This window comes from Pseudophryne corroboree, chromosome 4, assembly GCF_028390025.1.
Source record: "Pseudophryne corroboree isolate aPseCor3 chromosome 4, aPseCor3.hap2, whole genome shotgun sequence".
In the NCBI taxonomy this organism is placed as follows: domain Eukaryota; kingdom Metazoa; phylum Chordata; class Amphibia; order Anura; family Myobatrachidae; genus Pseudophryne; species Pseudophryne corroboree.
In genome coordinates, this window is record NC_086447.1 from 714,441,144 (window position 1) to 714,461,245 (window position 20,102).

Genomic DNA, 20,102 nt, shown 5'->3' on the forward strand with positions numbered 1-20,102 from the left:
TCAGCCTGCACAGCCATGGATTCCCCCCTCCTGGGACACACAACCAAGTAAGTGCATTTTTACCTTAAAATACATTTAAAATACACTGTACACTTCTGTTAAATATATACTGAGCCCAGAAAAGGATTGGCCACAGGGTTCACAGGGAAGATTCCCGGTGGGCCGACGCACCCGTGGGGCCTGTTTTGTTTGAGAACATGTGGTCCTTTTTATAGACATAATGAATAAGATGCAAAATAATTAGCAAATATGAAAATTACTTTGCCACTTAGCCTGTGATTGCAGATGATCTAGTGTATGCTCTGTCTGCCTGCTTGGCTGACATATAAGATTGAGTGAATAGTGATTGGGATTCGGTTGGTGTAATAAGAAAATATATCTTACTAAAGAATTATATAGTTTCCTAAATTCTGAAGGTGTATCATATAATGTGCTCATAATATTTATTTTTATCTTCCCCCTTGATGCTGGACATGCCTACTATCTGGAAAGTCTTGGGGTGAGGGTGCTGCTGCCATGGCCCATGGCTAGACCTTACACCTCTGGTGCTGCCCATGTGGGGCCACTAGTACAAATTATTCCAGGGCCGCTTTATGCTCCCAATCCGCCCCTGACTGAGCCTGTGCCCTGCACAGGCTCCACATACCCAGGCACTGCAGTGCCTCACAACACAATATATTTTTATATATACACTTTTAAAAACAATGTTTTGTTTTAAATACTGTGCCCATTGCTCAGCGCTGGGCTCCCCTAGCCCTGCAGCCTGGCTGCTAGGGCTCTCTCTCAGTGCTGGAGTTATGGGGCTGGCTTCCCCCATCCTCCAGCCTGCCTGTGCAATGCCTGCCACTGGGGTCCAGGGAGCTGTCTCTTCCTGTCCCCCCAGTGTGGCACTCACTTGGTGGCCTCGCCGCACGGTGCGGCGCATCCCCCTGATCTGAAGACCGGCGGCTCAGGACGCTTGTCCCGGCCGCCGAGGCTCTGCGCTCCTTGCAGCGCTGAGGTGCCGGGAGCGTAGCACTCACCATCCTGCTCACCCCCGCTGCTAGGGAGCCAGCTAGCCCGGTCCCCCATGAGCGGCGCACTCTGGTGCCCTCGCCGCGCAGGGAGCCGGCTAGTCCGGTCCCCTGTGTGCGGCACTGACCTCTGTGGCGCACCCCCCCTGCCGTCCAGCAGCTCGGGACATTCATCCCGGCTGCCGCAGCTGGCCACCTTCGATGGGCTGAGGCGGCGGCAAGCTCCCGCTGCAGCGGCTCTCCCTTCTTCCCCCGGCGCGCACACACAGCTCAGCGTGCCGGGGGGGGGGGGGGGCTCCTTCACTGCCGCGGTCGCCGGAGAGGTCCGGGACCGCGGTGAAGACATTAAATACAATTTTAAAACATTTTTAAATACACGGCGCCTAGCACCCATTACATGTTAAAGATGGCGCCCAGCGCCAGCACATTTGAAAAGTGGCGCCAAGCGCCTATTGTCCATCTAATGGCGCCGGGCATTAGGGATTAACCCCTTCAGTGCCACAGCCGCCATTGTCCATGTGGCTACCAGGGCTGTCCGGCCACATATATATGTACATACATACATACATACATACGTACACACAGCACTGTGCAAAAGTTTAAGGCAGGTGTGGAAAAAATGCTGCAACACAAGAATACTTTTAAAAATAGAAGTGTTAATAGTTTATTTTTATCAATTAAAATGCTAAGTGAATGAACAGAAGAGAAAGCTAAATCAAATTAATATTTGGTGTTACCACCCTTTGCCTTCAAAACAGCATCAATTCTTCCAGGTACTTCTAGGTACACTTGCCTACAGTTTTTGAAGGAACTCAGCAGGGAGGTTGTTCGAGAACGAGCCACAAATCTTCTGTGGATGTAGGCTTGCTAAAATCCTTCTGTCTCTTCGTGTAATCCCAGACAAACTCGATGATGTTGAGATCTGGGCTCTGTGGGGGCCATATCATCACTTCCAGGACTCCTTGTTTTTATGCTGAAGATAGTTCTTAATCTGTATGTTTGGGGTAGTTGTCCTGCTGCAGAATAAATTTGGAGCCCATCAGACGCATCCCTGATGGTATTGCATGATGGATAAGTACCTGCCTATATTTCTCAGCATTTAGGACACCATTAATCCTGACCAAACCCCAACTCCATTTGCGGAAATGCATCTCCAAACTTTCAAGGAACCTTCACCATGCTTAACTTTTGCCTAAAGACACTCTTTATTATACCGCTCTCCAGCCCTTTGACAAACTGCCTTCTGTTACAGCCAAATATTTCACATTTTGACTTATCAGTCCAGAGCACCTGCTGCCAATTTTTCTTCATCTCAGTTCCTATGTTTTTGTGCATATTTGAGCTGCTAGGCCTTGTTTCCACCACAAAGGTATGGCTTTTGGTGGCAATTCTTCCATGAAGACTACTTCTGGCCAGACTTCTCCGAACAGTAGATGGGTGTACCTGGGTCCTACTGGTTTCTGCCAGTTCTCAGCTGATGTCACTGCTGGACATCTTCCGATTTCGAAGGGAAGTAAGCATGTTATGTCTTTCATCTGATGTGCATTGTTTCTTTGGCAGATTACGGTCCTCAATGTTGTCCGTTTCTTTGTGCTTCAGTACTGAGAAATACAGGCAGTTGCTTATCCATTATGCAATACCACCAGGGAGATGTTTGGCTCCAAATTTATTCTGCAGCAGGACAACGACCCCATACATGCAGCCAATGTCATTAAGAACCATCTTCAGTGTAAAAAAGAACAAGGACTCCTGGAAATGATATGACCCCCACAAAGCCCTGATATCAACATCATCGAGTCTGTCTGGGATTACATGATAGATAGAAGGATTTAAGCAAGCCTACAACCACAGAAGAGCTGTGGTTACTTCTCCAAGATGTTTGGAACAACCTCCCTGCCGAATTCCATCAAAAACGGTGTGCAAGTGTACCAAGAAGAACTGATGCTGTTTTGAAGGCAAAGGGAGATTTGGGGGTATATTCAATTAGGGTCGAAAACTGCCGTCTGTCGAAAAGACAGCAGTTTTTGACTTTTTAAGGTCGAATAGTGATTTAACCTATTCAATCCCATCAGTTTTTATTCGACAAGTCGTGGAATTCGACTTGTCGAATAGTACATGAATCGGCGGTATAGCTGCCGATTCACGTACTTTTGAGTGAAACGGGGCCAAATCCTGTCGAATTTGGCCCCGTCTCCGACCATCTCAGTCCGACATAAAAAAATGTCGGACTGAGATGTGGGACCCAGAGGAGGAAGAGCCGCAGGGAGACGGGGGACAGCCGCGGGCATACAGGGGAGAGCAGCGCTACAGCACAGCACTGCAGCAGAATGTCTCACAGCCGCGCCGCTCACAGCAGCGTCCACCCGGCTCCAGCAAGTGAGGTCATGCTTGCTGGAGCCGGGTGGACACTGCCGTGAGGTCTGGCGGCTGTGAGACAACCTCCTGCAGTGCTACTGTAGCGCTGCTCTCCTCCGTCTGGCCACGGCTGTCCCTGCTGGTCTCCCGGCGGCTCACCCCCCCCCCCCCCCCCCCCTCCTCTCTCCTCCTCTGAGTCCCTCAGCTCGATTCGACTTTTTAAAAGTCGAATTGAGATGAGATTGAATAGGGGTTGTCAGATCCATTCCGACAAATGCATATCAGAATGGATCCGACCCTAATTGAATGTACCCCTTGATTTAGATATTGAAATATTGATTTGATTTAGATTTCTCTTCTGGTCATTCACTTCATTTTTATCAGTTAACAAAATGCAAACTATTAAAGCTTCTATTTTTGGAAGCACTCTTACTTTGCAGCATTTTTTCCAGCCCTGCCTAAAACTTTTGCACTGTACTGTGTATATAAAACTAATTTGAACTGCTTATTCAGTGAAGCAGAGGCGGCATTCTGGGTCTTTACTTAAAGTAACCACATATATTGTTTTAGTATATAATCTTTCATACGTTTGTTATAGATAATTTTGTACATATATACTCACTTTTAGGTCTCTGTGAATAAGTTGTTGCTCATGAATATATTCTACTCCTTCAACTATCTGACGAAATTTTTCAAGACTTTTGGGTTTGTTAAGAATCCTTTTATTGTTCCTCTTCTTGATCCATTTTTCCAAGGTCCCATTCTCACATAGTTCCATTTGAATAAAAAGAGTCTCCGGCTTTTCACCAATGTCACTGCCAATTACCAAGGAACAGTATATACATTATATTTTAGAGTAATACAGCCTGCAGAGTACAATTTCACAATTAGAATGGCATTTTCAATGGCATCCACAAGCCTGGATTTTGGAATCAAAGTACTATTGTGAATGTGTGTATTAGAATATCTCCTTACTAATTAAAATGTATGATTCTTTGTTACAACACAAGCGGTCACACACAATGCTGATGTTCTTGGAGTTTAATGATTTTTGCTACTGCACCTGCTTCTAAGTCACTGACAAGCAATCAGGAGATATCCGAGAATATTCCAGACAATCCACTGCCGAGGACGACTCGAAATATGTGACACATACTATGCCATAAGGCGGGTCTCAATGCATTTCAATCTTTACACAACCCCTTACTTCAACAGGGGATTGCAGCAGATCTCTCCGACATCTGCTGTTGTAGTCCCCTGAATATACATCTGGGCATACTTATTTGTAGGAACCCCCAAAACACCCATTCTGGGTGATATCCCGCAAATAATAATTGATAAATAGACCCCTTAGAGCAGTACCCTGGGGCTGGAGAAAAAATGTCTGATGCTGCAGTGCCATTCATAAGACGTCTGTGTGTGTTAATATGTTTCCAGGTGGCTCTCCATGTGTATTGATGGGCACACATTTGGCACTGTATAGGTTTCCAGACATAGTCAATATTAGCAGCAGCAGGACACGTGCGTCCCGCCCGTTGCCTGTGAGCTGAGACGCCACATCCCCTGCTGATCCCTGCCTGTGCCTAGCAACAGGCTGTCACCGGGCGCAATGCCTCCTGGCCCCCGTCCAGCACCTAGCAACAGGCGGACACCGGGCGTTGGGAGCCACCAGACTCCTAGCAACGGGGATGCTGGAGGCAGGCAGCGTTCCCTGTTTACTTATGGCAGTTCATCCAGGTTGCATCTTGTGAGCATCTCTCAGCACTATACCATTCTCTTGCCCAGCCTCCAATAGACACATTGTCCATTCATAAGTCCTGGGGGCATCTGAGTACGGGGTGGACCTAATTCACCCTGGAACGGTGACTACTAAAGGTGAAGCCTAGCAGGAGGCTAAAGGACTGCTGGGCAAGCGGAATTGTATGAGCACCACCTGGAAGCCCTTCAAACAGAGTACTCGTTGTGACAGTCAATAAGTAGGAACTGCCCAGACTGCTCATATGTGCACCTGCTGCAGCAAGTGTGAGTAGGGTGTAAGCTGCAAAATATAAATTATGAGGGGGGACATGTATACATGTTTTTCTGGGGTTTACACAGGGGGCACCGAGAGTGTGGTAGCGGGTACAGATTACAGGGAAGGCATAACCATGATCCTCCTGTGATGCCTTTGCTATTGTTTATTGTCATTGTCTATTAAACCATATCCACATTAGATAAAAAGGAGATTTATGGTAGGACTTATCATTGTTAAATCTATTTCTGCGAGGTACACTGGTTTCCACAGGGAATAACATCGGGGTGTAGAGTTGGATCTTGATCCGAGTCATCAACAGGCTAAAGCTTTGACTGTTCCCATGATGCACTGTACCGCCTCCTTTTTAGCCCCGCCTCCAGGCAATGGAGCTCAGTTTAGTTAACCAGTCCAATGCAGTAGCAGGTAAAAGAGACGGTAGATGTTAGTGACATAGACCCACATTCTCAAGACAGAAAAAGGGACTAATAGCTAATGCCATACAAACCCGTAAAAGCTAAGTGTGTCACAGTGGGCGCCATGTGGAAACAAGTGTACCTCGCAGAAAGAAATTTAACAATGGTAAGTCCTACCATAAATCTCCTTTTCTGCAGCGGGGTACACCGGTATTCACAGAGAATAACATCGGGATGTCTTAAAGCAGTCCCTCATGGGGACAAGAACCCGGCGTCCAAAGGAAGCATCCTGGGAGGAGGAAGTATCAAAGGCATAGAACCTTATGAACGTGTTCACTGAGGACCACGTACCCGCCTTGCACAATTGTTCCATGGACGCGCCACAGCGGGCCACCCAAGAAGGTCCAACAGACCGAGTAGAATGGGCCTTGATAGCCGCAGGAGCTGGGAGTCCAGCCTGCGCATAAGCTTGTGCAATCACTATTCTAATACATTTGGCCAAGGCCTGCTTATTCGTAGGCCAGCCACGTTTGTGAAAACCAAAAAGTACAAAAAGAGAATCTGACCTCCTGATAGAGGCAGTCCTTTCTACATATATACGGAGAGCCCGTACTACATCCAAAGACTACTCTTTGGAGGACAAACCAAGAGAGATAAAGGCCGGAATCACAATCTCTTGGTTAACGTGGAAAGTTGACACCACTTTAGGTAAATAACCAGGGCGAGTTCTAAGAACTGTGGTCACGGTGAAAAATCAGAAAGGGTGGACAACAGGACAAAGCGCCTAAGTCTAACACCCTCCTAGAGGCAATAGCCAACAGAAAAATGACCTTAAGCGTAAGGCATTTAAGGTCCACAGACTCAAGAGGTTCAAATGGAATAAGAACAACAGATAGATCCCATGGAGCCACAGGAGGGACATAGGGAGGCAGAATCCGTAGTACGCCCTGAGTGAAAGTATGAACGTCAGGATTAGATACAAGTTTTCACTGAAACCACACCAACAGGGCAGAAATGTGAACCTTGAGGGAGGCCAGGCGAAGTCCTAAATCCAGGCCTTGTTGCAAAAAAGCCAGAAGTCTGGAAGTACTAAACTTGTATGTATCATAATTCTTAGCAGCACACCAGGTGAAGTAAGAATTCCAGACACTATAATAAATCAGTGCAAAAGCCGGTTTGCGGGACTTCAACATAGTTTGAATAACCGCCTCAGAAAATCCTTTGGCCCTCAGGAGTGAAGCTTCAAGAGCCACACCGTCAAAGCCAGTCTTGCAAGGTCCTGGTAAACACAAGGGCCCTGAACGAGGAGGTCTGGGCGTTGAGGAGGTAGAAGAGGACGCTCGATCGAGAGACCCTGCTGGTCTGAGAACCAATGCCGTCTGGGCTATGCTGGAGCAACCAGAAGCCGTATTCCTCCTTCTTGCTTGAACTTCCGTAGTACCCTGGGCAGGAGTGACACAAGAGGGAACACGTATGGCAGCCAAAAGTTCCATGGAATTGCCAGTGCATCCACGAACGCTGCTTGTCCTTACTCTGAAGACCGGAACCTTGTGATTGTGTCAAGACGCCATCAGGTCTACATCTGGTAGACCCCACTTGTCCACAAGGAGTTGGAAGACCTCCGGATGAAGACTCCACTCCCGGCGTTTATGTACTGACGACTGAGGAAGTTTGCTTCCCAGTTGAGGACCCCCCCGGTATGAACACTGCCGATAATGGTGGTAGATGTCGTTCCGCCCACCGAAGAATTTTTTACACTTCCATCATTGCCAGTGTCAACGCTGCCCGCAATTCCAGAATGTTTATCGGGAGTAGAGATTCCTCCCTGGTCCACCGACCCTGGAGAGAGTGTTGCTCCAACACCGCGCCCCAACCCTGCAGACTGTCATCCGTCGTTAGGAGGACCTAGTTGGAAATCCAGAAGGGACCACCCCTGCTCAATTGTTGGTCCTGTAGCCACAAACTCATTGACAGACGAACCTGCGGAGTCAAGGAGAACATTTGAGACCTGATCCGGTGAGGATGGTCATCCCACTTGGAAAGGATTAACCTCTGCAGAGGGCAGGAATGAAATTGAGCGTACTCTACCATGTCAAAAGCCGACACCATGAGGCCGAGTACTTGCATCGCCGAGTGTATCGACACTCTTTGGCGAGAGAGGAAGTATTTGAGTCTGTTCTGAAGTTTCAGGACCTTCTCTGGAGACAAGAACAAACGTTGGTTGGGTGTGTCCAGTAATGCCCCCAGGTGCACCATGCTCTGAGCAGGGACCAGTGAGGATTTCTTCCAGTTGATGAGCCACCCCTGGGCTTGCAGGAGTTGGACCGTCAGTTCCAGATGACGAAGGAAAACTTCTGGGGAGTTCCAGAAACGGCAGGATCCTGATACCCTAACGGCGGAGAAGGGCCGTCATGACCGCTATGACCTTGGTGAAGATCCGAGGACCCATGGTCAGTCCGAAAGGCAAGGCTTGGAACTGATAATGAAGGTTGCCAATAGCAAACCGTAGATATTGCTGATGCGACATGGCAATAGGTATGTGTAGGTAAGCATCCTGTATATCCAGGGATACCATTTAGTCCTTAGGTTCCATAGCCAGTACAATAGAGCGCAGAGTTTCCATACAGAATTTGGACACCCTCACAAATTTGTTCAAATATTTGAGGTTGAGTATAGGTCGGGAGGATCCATTTGGCTTAGGAACTAGAAACAGCGTTGAATAGTATCCCCTGCCTCTCTGAGACAGAGGCCCCGGCACTATCACTCCTGTATCCAAGAGGGATTGGACAAACAAATGTAGAGTTTGCGGTTTTAATGGACCCGAAGGGATAACCGTTGAGCAAAACTGGCGAGGGGGGCGTCTCTTGAAAGAGATTGAGTACCCGTGAGAGACCACTTGCTGCACCAAGGAGTCCGAAGTGGTCCTTAACCATACCTGGGCGAACTGCAGAAGTCGGCCTCTCACCCTGGGGTCCCCCAGGGGGAGGCCCGCCCCGTCATGAAGCAGGCTTGTCCGATTTGGAAGCAGGCTGACGGGCGACCCAAGAATGTTTAGGTTTGTACTTAGAAGACTTGGAAGTGCGAGCCTGTCTCGGGTACGCCTGACCCTTTGCTTTACCTGGAGGTCAAAAGGAATGAAAAGTAGTACTCTTAGTCTTCGGAACCGAAGGATTAGTACTTGGGAGAAACGCAGTCTTGGCCGATGCCAAGTCGGTCACAATTTTGTTCAGATCATCTCCAAATAGTATATCTCCATTAAAAAGGAGTACCTCCAAGGTCTTCTTAGAGTCCAGGTCCACCGACCAGGACCGTAACCACAGAATCCGGCGAGCCAGGATAGACGTAGCAGATGCCTTGGCCGCCATAACGCCTGCATCAGAGGCTGCCTCCTGAATATACTGGGAAGCTGTGGTAATATAGGACAGTTATTGTCTGGCAGTGTCAGAAAAATTCAGATGTAGCTCTTCCTCAATTGCTTGAACCCATGCTTCAATGCCTTTTGCAGCCCAAGATGCTACCATAGTGGGTCTATGTACAGGACCTGTAAGAGTGTAAATAGACTTCAAGCAACCCTCCACACGCTTATCCGTCGGTTCCTTCAAAGAGGTGACAGTGGTGACAGGCAGATGACACCACAATATGGGCTACATGTGACTCCACTGGTAGCGGGTTTTCCCACTTGTTACTCAACTCCGCAGAGATAGGATAACGAGCTAGCATCTTTTTAGACAGGAAAGATTCCTTTCCTGAAAAAGACCAGAATTCCTGACGTATGTCAATTAAATGGTCAGAATGTGGTAAGACTAATTTAGTAACCTTCTGACGTTTGAACTTATCAGGTTTCTTAGACGTATCAGGAGACTCAATCTCATCATCAATCTGAAGAATCAGCTTGATCGCCTCCACCAGGTCAGGAACATCAACCTGTGTTGTAGAATCTTCATCAGAAGCAGCATCAGCATCTGATGGATCAGTATATTCCCCATCCAAATCGGAAGAATCATCTGAAATATTAGTGGATTGTGAGGAAGAAATGGCCGGCTTCGATGACCCTTTGGTCCCAGTAGGGTGAGGGTTAGGTTTTTGTTTAACCAAGGACTGATTTAATTGCTGTAACTGGGTTGACAGTGTATCCACCCATGGTGGATTAACTACAGGGAAAATATGTGGCTGTAATGGCACAGGAGGTCCCACAGGAGGCGTAAGTCTTGTTACAAGCGTAGTCAGCATATTTGAAAATGCAGCCCAAGGTAGATCTGCCACAGGTGCTGCGGGCTAACTAGGGAATGCAGTACACCCAGTACCTGGACCCTCAGCAGAAATAATTTCCCCAGGTAAATCTGTGGCGCCAGCACTGCTGGAGCGTCTGCGGATTTCCCGCCCTGTGCAGCAGACATTATTGGGAATGTAGCCTTAGGGCGTATCAGTACAATATAGCCAGACAAACACAATACCTGACAAAAAAACCCTAAGATATGTGACTGCAATGCAGAGTACAAACAGAGGATTTAAGTGGCATGAGGTGACTGAAACACACAGTGAAAAACACAAAATAGTATATCCTGTGGAACACTATATGGCAGGCATTATCAAAGTGCGGCCCTCCAGCTGTTGAGAAACTACACAGCCCAGCATGCCCTGACACAGCTTTAGCATTCTCTGACAGCAAAATTGTGTCAGGGCATGCTGGGATATGTGGTTTCACAACAGCTGGAGGGCCGCAGTTTGGACAAGTCTACTATATGGTATATGAGACCATGACGCACTTAGTTCCCCAGGGTACAGAATATAGTGATAGCAATGTGTGTGATACAAAGAACAGAATCTACACAGCAGCTATAGGCTCACACAGTCACAGGTACAACGCAGAAATTATTACACAAACAATAAGACTGCACAGGACTAGTAATACTACACAGATATGTATGTATACAGATATAACAATGCACAGTAAACACTGGATGTATATCACAGAATACTTGTACATAAATATTCATATAGTAGTGCACTTGTTCTTAACGAACGCTGTCTAAATGACATGTAGAATACTTAAATGTCCTGTAAATGCACAGCGCTGATAAGGCAGCCGGCTTTACAGAGGAGACCGTGCCTAGCAGTCCCAGGATCAGCGCAGCTCTGTGAAATGGCTCCCAAACACTTACAGGGAGTGAGGGAGAGATGCAGCTCCAGGGCGGGAACACCTGCTGTAGATGGTGCCTGGAGCTGGGGGAGGGGCCACGGGTCAGCGCCTTATCCCCTCTGCTGGACTTCACCACCGGGTACTATGGAGCCTATAATAACGAGATTTATGGTAAGAACTTACCGTTGTTAAATCTCTTTCTGAGAGGTACACTGGGCTCCACAAGGATTAACATCGGGGTGTAGAGTAGGATCTTGATCCGAGGCACCAACAGGCTCAAAGCTTTGACCTTCTTCCCAAGATGCATAGTGCCGCCTCCTATATCACCCCGGCTCCGTGCACAGGCGCACAGTTTTGTTAACCAGCCCAATGCAGTAGCAGGTAAAAGAGACGACAATCGTTAGTAGCCACATGTACCACACACTCACCACAGGAGTGGGTGTCAGCGGCTAATGCTATACCAACCCAAAGAAGCCAAGTGCGTCAGGGTGGGCGCCTTGCGGAGCCCAGTGTACCTCGCAGAAAGAAATTTAACAACGGTAAGTTCTTACCATAAATATCGTTTTCTACTGCTGGGTACACTGGGCTCCACAAGGATTAACATCGGGGATGTCCTAAAGCAGTTCCTTATGGGAGGGGACGCACTGTAGCGGGCACAAGATCCCGGCGTCCAAAGGAAGCATCCTGGGAGGCGAAAGTATGGAAGGCATGGAACCTTATGAGCATATTCACTAAGGACCACGTAGCCGCCTTGCACAACTGTTTAAGGGTCGCACCACGGCGGGCCGCCCAAGAAGGTCCAACAGACCGAGTAAAATGGGCTTTAATGGTAGCAGGAGCTGCAAGGCCAGCCTGTACATAAGCATGTGCAATTACCATTCTAATTAGAGATGAGCGAATTCGGTTTTACTTGGATTTACTCGGTTCTCAAAACAGCATCTGATTGGCTATCCAAAACACGTGACATCCGTGAGCCAATAAGATGCCGTTTTGAGAACCGAGTAAATCAGAGTAAAACCGAATCCGCTCATCTCTAATTCTAATCCATCTGGCCAAGGTCTGCTTGTTAGCAGACCAGCCACGTTTGTGAAATCCAAACAGTACAAAGAGAGAATCAGACTTCCTAATGGAGGCAGTTCTCTTCACACAGATACAGAGAGGTCGTACCACATCCAAAGACCGCTCTTTGGAAGACAACTCAGGAGAACTAAAGGCCGGAACTACAATCTCCTGATGAAGGTGGAAGGAAGACACCACCTTGGGTAAATAACCCGGATGCATTCTAAGAACCGCCCAGTCACGGTGAAAAATCAGATAGGGGGACATACAGGATTTGGCACCCAAGTCTGAGACCCTTCTAGCTGAAGTGATAGCCAACAAAAACAAAACCTTAAGGGAAAGCCACTTAAGGTCTGCAAATGCAAGAGGCTCAAACTGAGACTCTTGCAAGGCCTCCAGAACCACCGACAGCTCCCAAGGGGCACGGGTGGTACATAAGGAGGCTGAATATGCAACACACCCTGAGTGAAAGTATGAACATCCTGTAGGGTAGCAATCATTCTCTGAAACCAAACCGACAAGGCAGAAATGTAAACCAAGAGGAAGGCAAGACGAAGGTCTAAGTCCAGGCCCGGTAGTAGAAAGGCCAACAGTTTGGCCATACTAAACTTGAAACGTCATGATTATGAGACGCGCACCAAGCAAAGTAAGAATAGCAGACCCTATGGTAAATCCGAGCAGAAGCCAGCTTACGGGCCTTTAACATAGTTTGAATGACCTTCTCAGAAAAACCCTTGGCCCTCAAGACGGAAGCTTCAAAAGCCACGGTGTCAAAGCCAAGTCCTGGTAAACACAAGGGCCCTGAACAAGGAGGTCTGGTCGTTGTGGAAGTAGAAGGGGACGATCTAGCGAGAGGCCCTGTAGATCGGAGAACCAGTGCCGCCTGGGCCACGCTGGAGCGATCAGAAGTAGGTTTCCTCCTTCTTGCTTGAACTTCCATATTACTCTGGGCAGGAGTGACACCGGAGGGAACACATATGACAGATGAAAGTTCCATGGAATTGCCAGAGCGTCCACGAACGCTGCTTGAGGATCCCTTGTCCTTGCTCCGAAGACCGGAACCTTGTGATTGTGTCGAGACGCCATCAGGTCCACATCTGGAAGGCCCCACTTGTCCACGAGAAGTTGAAAGACCTCCGGATGGAGGCTCCACTCTCCGGCGTGTACGTCCTGACGACTGAGAAAGTCCACTTCCCAGTTTAGGACCCCCGGAATGAACACTGCGGATATGGCCGGCAGATGGCGTTCTGCCCACTGAAGAATCCGTGATACTTCCCTCATTGCCATGCGGCTTCGAGTGCCGCTTTGATGATTGATGTAAGCCACCGTGGTGGCGTAGTCTGATTGTACTTGAACAGATATGTTCTGTAACAAGTGCTGGGCCAGGTTCAGTGCATTAAACACCGCCCGCAGTTCCAGAATGTATAACGGGAGTAGAGACGCCTCCTCGGTCCACCGACCCTGAAGGGAGGGTTGTTCCAACACCGTGGCATCCATCGTCAACAGGACCCAGTTGGATATCCAGAAGTGACGACCCTTGCTCAATCGATGGTCCTGAAGCCACCAGCTCAGTGACAGGCGGAACTCCGGAGACAAGGATATCATTTGAGATCTGATCCAGTGAGGCAGGCCGTCCCACTTGGCAAGAATTAACTTCTGCAAAGGGCGAGAATGGAATTGAGCATACTCCACCATGTCGAAAGCCGACACCATGAGACCTAGCACTTGCATTGCCGAATGTAACGACATTTGCGGACGAGATAGAAAGCATCGAATCCTGTCCTGAAGCTTCAGGACTTTATCCTGAGACAAGAACAATTCCAGGTGCACCATGCTCCGAGCATGGGCTTTCATGAACTGGACAGTCAGATCTAGATGACGCAGGAGAATTTCTGGGGAATTTGCCAGGATCAACAAATCGTCCAGATACGGCAGGATCCTGACCCCTTGACGGCGGAGTACAGCCTTCATTACCGCCATTACTTTGGTGAAAACTTGCAGAGCCGTTGTCAAACCAAAAGTTAACGCCCGAAATTGGAAATGAAGGTTGCCCACCGCAAACCTCAGGTACTGCTGATGTGATGACATTGCAATAGAAATATGCAGGTAGGCATCCTGTATGTCCAGGGAGACCATATAGTCCCCAGGCACCAAGGCCAGAACAATAGAGCGTAGGACTTGAGACTGAGAATGGGCAGCGAGGGCCCGTTCGGTTTCGGGAGTAGAAACAGCGGTGAATACAGTAGTACCCCTTGCCTCTCTGAGCTAGAGGCAGCTGTACTACCACTCTTATGGTCAGGAGGGATTGTACTACAGAATGAAGAGCGTTTGCCTTCACCTGGTCCAAAGGGACGTCTGTCAGGCAAAATCGATGAGGGGTACGATTCTTGAAGTATACGGCGTAACCTCGAGTGACGACTTCCCTTAAGCAGGGATCTGAAGTGGTCTTCAACCATTCCTGGGCAAAACCTAGAAGCCGGCCCCCCACCCTGGGATCCCCCAGGGGGAGGCCCGCCCCGTCATGTGGCAGGCGTTTCAGTTTTAGAAGCAGGCTGACGGGAAGCCCAGGCCCGCTTTGGTCTGGGCTTGACAGGTGTGGAAGTACGAGCTTATTTCGGGTACGCCTGACATTTTGCCTTTCCTGGAGGACGAAAGGGCAGAGAGAAAGTACTTTTAGCCTTCGGTGCAGAAGGAGCCGTACTTGGTAGGCAAGCTGTTTTAGCAGAGGCCAGGTCAGACACAATCTTATTGAGGTCTTCTCCAAAAAGAATGTCTCCCTTCAAAGGAAGCACCTCCAGAGTTTTCTTAGAATCAATATCTACTGACCAGGATCTCAACCAAAGGATACGTCGAGCCAAAATGGACGTAGTGGCAGCCTTGGCCGCCAGCTCCCCGGCATCAGAAGCCGCCCCTTAAGGTAAAGAGAAGCCGTGGCAATATATGAGAGACGTTGTCTAGCATGATCAGAAGCGTTAGAAGGTAGCTCCGCCTCCAGCTCCTGAGCCCATGCTTCAACAGCTTCAGCAGCCCATGTCGCTGCAATGGTTGGTCTATGCACAGCCCCCGCAACAAAGACAAAAGATATATTCCAAACCGCGCTACACCAATTATAGTGGCCGCCTATGTACTTTCAAAGAAATCCTTCACCAAGATTTTAAAAACACAAATTTCTCACACCAAATAGAAAGGACATATGGCGCTACCATAGATTTTTACACCTCTTAAGTAATTAAAAAGTCCCAATGATTCTAAAAGTTTGATACTTAGTACAAATACATCCTTTTAAAATGGAGATCCGTAAATCTATAAAATAAAAAAGAAGAATAGTGCAACACCAGATGATATTCAGTCTTATCAATCCCCTTTATTGGTTCCACTCACATGGAAAAGGAATATATTTTGCATATTATCCACATATAGCTGTTTCTTCCTAGTCCTGAGGTCTCACTCCGTAGTACTAGAACTTTAAACAGATGTACATAGTGCAATAGAGTCTGGATAAAATAAACAGACTTTAATGGACAATTACACTCACATTTAACAATTAAAAACAATGCATGTATCACCACACAATCTGGTGTTCACCCAAGATGGAATCTCCACTGTTCACCGGTCCCAGAAGCCTGTCAGTCCCAGATGGAAATAGTCAGGATAAATCTTTCAGAGTCCTGGTGCAGGGTCACAGCGGTCCAATAGTGAAAATGAAGTTGCTCAAACGCGTTTTCGGTCATACGACCTTCATCAGAAGCATAACTCTCACCTAAAAGTAGCCCCTTTATATACCCCTATACATCACTCTTATCCAATACACCTGGATTCTCAGGTGGAGCTCCGGCATAACCCCGGAAGTGCGTCACTCCACGGTGACGTGTGCGTTCCACCGTTGTATTCTCGGCACCAGACAGGAAGAGCGTCACCCGGATGTGACGTTTGCGTTCCAAATCGAGCATTCAACTTCCTGTTTGCGTTCTATAGCGCTGTTGTGCTCGTAATTCGTTCCTCTGTGCCCATTCAATATTCCATCCACTTGGTGGTGTTAAGATCATTCCATTCAGGGGACATATTATAAAGTGCTTTGGCCATCCCAGAATCAATGTACAATACATAAAAAATAAAAAATATATAAAATTATAACATGTTCGCAAATCTATGGTAGCGCCATATGTCCTTTCTATTTGGTGTGAGAAATTTATGCACAGCCCCCGTTAGGGTGTAAATCGCTTTTAAACAACCCTTCACACGTTTATCTGTTGGTTCCTTCAGAGAGGTGACGGTAGTCACTGGCAGAGCTGAAGAAACTACCAGTCTTGCCACCTGAGAATCTACAGGCGGAGGAGTTTCCACAATTTTTACTAAGCTCTGCAGAGAGAGGATAGCAAGCCAACAGTCTCTTATGCGGTGTGAATCTTGTTCCCGGATTTTCCCAGGATTCCTGATGTATGTCAGCCAGGTGTTGAGAATGAGGTAAAAGTTGTTTAACCACCTTCTTACGTTAAAATCTGTCCAGATTTTTAGAGACAGCCTCAGGCTCAGGTTCATCAGAGACTTGAAGAATGAGCCTGATAGCCTCAATCAAATCAGGGACATCCACCAGTGACTTCCCTTCCCCATCAAAAGCATCAGAGTCAGTGTCTGTGGGGTCAGTATATGCACCATTCTCCTCAGAGGATGTTTCCGGAACAGCGGTGGATTGTGAGGAAGTAGAGACCTGTTTAGAAGACATCTTACTCTTAGGTGGGCGAGAGTGAGACTTATTTTTAGTCAGCGATCGGTTCAAGTGCTGTAACGGAGATGAGATTTGATCTGCTCACAGCGGATTGACTGCAGGGACCATAAACTGCTGCACTGGCATAGGAGGTCCCACAGGGGGCGAAGTTTTGTTATCAGCGTATTTACTACTGTGGAGAAGGTAGCCCAAGGTAGGTCATTATTGGCCCCCGGTGCTACAGACCCACTGGGAGGTAAGGAACCCCCAGAACCTGAACTCTCTGCTGCCATGTTTTCCTTAAAAGTGTCTGCAGCATCACCTCCACTAAATGTGGGAGAAGCCCCAGTTCCGTTGCCCCGTGTAGCGTACATAATGATAAGCTCAATATCAGTCAACCTAGTACAATATTAGCAGCGATATACCTAGCAAGAACTCCCAGTGCAGTGTGTCAGCACAAACCGGGAATCCAAGAGATATATGGTGACTATAAATCAAAAAGAAAAATACACAATAAGTATATCTTGTGAAATACCTATATCAGTTAGCAAACATGACGCACTTAGGTGGTCATTCCGAGTTGTTCGCTCGTTGCCGATTTTCGCTATATTGCGATTACTTGCTTACTGCGCAAGGTTCGCAGAGCGCATGCGGTTAGTTATTTTACACAAAAGTTAGGTATTTTACTCATGGCATAACGAGGATTTTTCATCGTTCTGGTGATCGTAGTGTGATTGACAGGAAGTGGGTGTTTCTGGGCGGAAACTGCCCGTTTTCTGGGCGTGTGTGAAGAAACGCTGGCGTTTATGGGAAAAACGCGGGAGTGTCTGAAGAAACGGGGGAGTGTCTGGGCGAACGCTGGGTGTGTTTGTGACGTCAAACCAGGAACGAAACTGACTGAACTGATCGCAATGGCTGAGTAAGTTTGGAGCTACTCAGAAACTGCTAAGAAATTTCTATTCGCAATTCTGCAAATCTTTCGTTCGCAATTCTGCTAAGCTAAGATACACTCCCAGAGGGCGGCGGCTTAGCGTGTGCAATGCTGCTAAAAGCAGGTAGCGGGCGAACAACTCGGAATGAGGGCCTTAGACCCCTCAGGTTACAGAATATAGGAGTAGCAAGCTGAGTGAAATACACGAGATGGAAGCCACGCAGCAGCTACATGCACACACACATATAGTCACAAATATACAATGCAGAAGTTATACCAAACAATAAAATTGCACTGGACTAGCAATACAAAGTGATATTCATTATAGCTATATAGATATATATGTAAACAGTAGATATTGTAACCCTTGGTTACGTACTAATATTATGTTAAAACACCGCTAAACTATTAAAACTCAATGCCTCCACCCAAGCTTAACTCAGATGTTATATATTATTATTTATTGGGCTGGCTTGGGGCAGCTGGTAATATTTCTATTTAATAGATAATATTAACACTCTACTCACTGATTTCTTGTGTCTAAACAAAAGTGATAAATTTAATAGTTATAGTTGTATAATATTACAAAGATTGTAATATAACAAGAAAATACAAATTGGTAAGTTACACGTTCCCCTCTAATCCTACCCTCAAGACCTATACAGTTTCACCTGCATGCAATACAAAAAATTACCTTTTGGTAGCTACCGGATATGCCTAGGCAAATATAAAAATATTCCTAGGTGTACACCTGGATTGCAATACTAACTGTCATGCATGACACACTTTACATATATTATACATGAATTTGTCATAATAGTGACATAGGGAAAAATGTATACTTTATATATTACTTTAAAATTAAATATAGTATTAATCAAATGAGTACTCTAGAAATTATGTATACATTCACTTTCTGGCAGTTTGTAATATCTCTTATGCAAAAGTGACTATAATGATGTATCCTGAATGCCTTGTGTTACTTTAAGCTGAATCAGTATCTGTACTGAGTCTTTTTCCAAGTTTTGATGAAGAATAAAATGTTGACTGAATTCCTATTATATATACATATATGTTAGATGAATATCTTGCTTTCTGCTGTCAGGGAGGTTTCCACTGGGTAAATTACTTTCACTTTGCCCGACAGTTCGTGTTTCGCTATTGTATCCTTTTCCTTTGTATCCAGTCTATATAAACAGTCTGGCAGTGATCCCAGAACTTAAAATAAGATTTTACTCACCGGTAAATCTATTTCTCGTAGTCCGTAGTGGATGCTGGGGACTCCGTAAGGACCATGGGGAATAGACGGCTCCGCAGGAGACTGGGCACATCTAAAGAAAGATTTAGGTCTATCTGGTGTGCACTGGCTCCTCCCCCTATGACCCTCCTCCAAGCCTCAGTTAGGAACTGTGCCCGGAAGAGCTGACACAATAAGGAAGGATTTTTGAATCCCGGGTAAGACTCATACCAGCCACACCAATCACACCATATAACACGTGATAGGAACCCCGGTTAACAGTATGATAACAATTGGAGCCTCTGAAGAGATGGCTCACAACAAAACCCGATTTTTGTAACAATAACTATGTACAAGTATTGCAGACAATCCGCACTTGGGATGGGCGCCCAGCATCCACTACGGACTACGAGAAATAGATTTACCGGTGAGTAAAATCTTATTTTCTCTGACGTCCTAGTGGATGCTGGGGACTCCGTAAGGACCATGGGGATTATACCAAAGCTCCCAAACGGGCGGGAGAGTGCGGGTGACTCTGCAGCACCGAATGAGAGACCTCCAGGTCCTCCTCAGCCAGGGAATCCAATTTGTAGAATTTAGCAAACGTGTTTGCCCCTGACCAAGTAGCTGCTCGGCAAAGTTGTAAAGCCGAGACCCCTCGGGCAGCCGCCCAAGATGAGCCCACCTTCCTTGTGGAATGGGCTTTTATTGATTTAGGCTGCGGTAATCCTACCGCAGAATGCGCCAGCCGAATAGTGCTACAAATCCAGCGCGCAATAGACTGCTTAGAAGCAGGAGCACCCAGCTTGTTGGGTGCATACAGGATAAACAGCGAGTCAGTTTTTCTGACTCCAGCCGTCCTGGAAACATAAATTTTCAGGGCCCTGACTACGTCCAGCAACTTGGAATCCTCCAAGTCCCTAGTAGCCGCAGGCACCACAATAGGTTGGTTCAAGTGAAAAGCTGAGACCACCTTCGGGAGAAACTGAGGACGAGTCCTCAATTCTGCCCTATCCATCTGGAAAATCAGATAAGGGCTTTTTCAAGACAAAGCCGCCAATTCTGAAACCCGCCTGGCCGAAGCCAGGGCCAACAGTACGACCACTTTCCATGTGAGATATTTCAATTCCACAGTCTTAAGTGGTTCGAACCAATGTGATTTCAGGAATGCTAAAACCACATTGAGATCCCAAGGTGCCACTGGGGGCACAAAAGGAGGCTGAATATGCAGAACT

The 20,102-nt window shown here is 47.1% G+C and overlaps 1 protein-coding gene across 4 annotated transcripts in view; it reads right to left on the reverse strand.

The window, feature by feature from the left end:
- LOC134910211 (interferon-induced, double-stranded RNA-activated protein kinase-like) overlaps positions 1-20,102 on the reverse strand; it is a 237,276-nt gene that overhangs the window by 45,150 nt on the left and 172,024 nt on the right. For all 4 annotated transcript variants that reach the window (XM_063917985.1, XM_063917983.1, XM_063917984.1 and 1 more), the window contains one exon: positions 3,991-4,183. In XM_063917985.1, coding sequence (XP_063774055.1) covers positions 3,991-4,183 — 193 coding nt within the window. The remainder of the gene's footprint in view (positions 1-3,990; positions 4,184-20,102) is intronic.